The sequence below is a fragment of the Neopelma chrysocephalum genome, unplaced genomic scaffold (assembly GCF_003984885.1).
Source record: "Neopelma chrysocephalum unplaced genomic scaffold, ASM398488v2 Primary Assembly neopelma1_95190, whole genome shotgun sequence".
NCBI lineage: Eukaryota > Metazoa > Chordata > Aves > Passeriformes > Pipridae > Neopelma > Neopelma chrysocephalum.
In genome coordinates this window covers 1,041-2,156 of record NW_020923879.1, presented here as the reverse complement: position 1 = coordinate 2,156, position 1,116 = coordinate 1,041, and the positions used below count along the sequence as shown (strand labels likewise).

Here is a 1,116-nt window from a genome sequence, read left to right as displayed (position 1 = left end):
GGCTGGAGAACCCAAAAACAGCCCCCAGACCCCAAAGGGAACAGGATTCCATTATTCCCCTCCCACATCCAGCCCCACAGAGCCCAGCTGAGCCCAGAAGAGGGGATTGAGCCCTTCCCAAGGGTTATCCCGGGATTTATCCCAAGGATGGATCCTCCCAAAGCAGCCCCAGACCCTCAGCAAGGCTGGAGACCCCCAGGATTTACCCCCAGACCCCACAGGGAACAGGATCCCATTATTCCCCTCCTACATCCAGCCCCACAGAGCCCAGCCAGCCCTTCCCAAGGGTTTATCCCGGGATTTATCCCAAGGCTGGATCCCTGGATTTGTGTGGGATCCCTCACCATGACCATCTTCCTCTGCTCACAGAGCTTCTGCAGCTGGTAGGATTTCTCCTCTGCTTTGATGTAGCCTTTCTTGACATCATCCACAGCCTGGAAAACAGGGAAAAAATGGGATGAGAATTCCAGGAACGGGATAGGAACTCCAGGAGCAGATCCTGGAGCGGCCCCACCCTGGAATTTTAGCTCCAAGATGTGGATTTTTCCCCCCCAAAGGCCTCAGGGGGGTTCAAACACCTCCAAGGGGGTTTGGAAAAATGTCCCCCCCGGGAGGAGAGGCTGGATTTGGGATTCCATGACTCTCTGACTCTATGATTCCATAATTCCATGATTCCATGACTCTATGATTCCATGACTCCACGATTCCATGACTCTAGGATTCCATAATTCTATGATTCCATGACTATGATTCCATAATTCCACGATTCCATGACTCTATGATTCCATGATTCTATGACTCCATGACTCTATGATTCCATAATTCCATGACTCTCTGACTCTCTGCCTCCATGATTCCATGACTCCATAATTAACTCTATGATTCCATGACTCCATAATTCCATGACTCCATAACTGATTCTATGATTCCACGATTCCACGATTCCATGATTCTATGACTCCCCAATTCCCCAACTCCCTAACTCCCCAATTCCCTCCCCCGCCACTCCCTTTGGGAACATCCCAAAATTCCCACCTGGTGGAAGAAGTAAGCGACCCCCTGATCCCACGATTCCCAGGATTCCCTGTGGGAATTCCATCCCACCTGGTGGAAGAA

General features: G+C 50.8%; 1 protein-coding gene across 1 annotated transcript in view; it reads right to left on the bottom strand.

The window, feature by feature from the left end:
- LOC113980781 (sorting nexin-27-like) overlaps nt 1-1,116 on the bottom strand; it is a gene marked incomplete at its 5' end in the record, with an annotated part of 1,758 nt that overhangs the window by 104 nt on the left and 538 nt on the right. Inside the window, one exon of the mRNA XM_027707998.1 lies at nt 273-434. Coding sequence (XP_027563799.1) covers nt 273-434 — 162 coding nt within the window. The remainder of the gene's footprint in view (nt 1-272; nt 435-1,116) is intronic.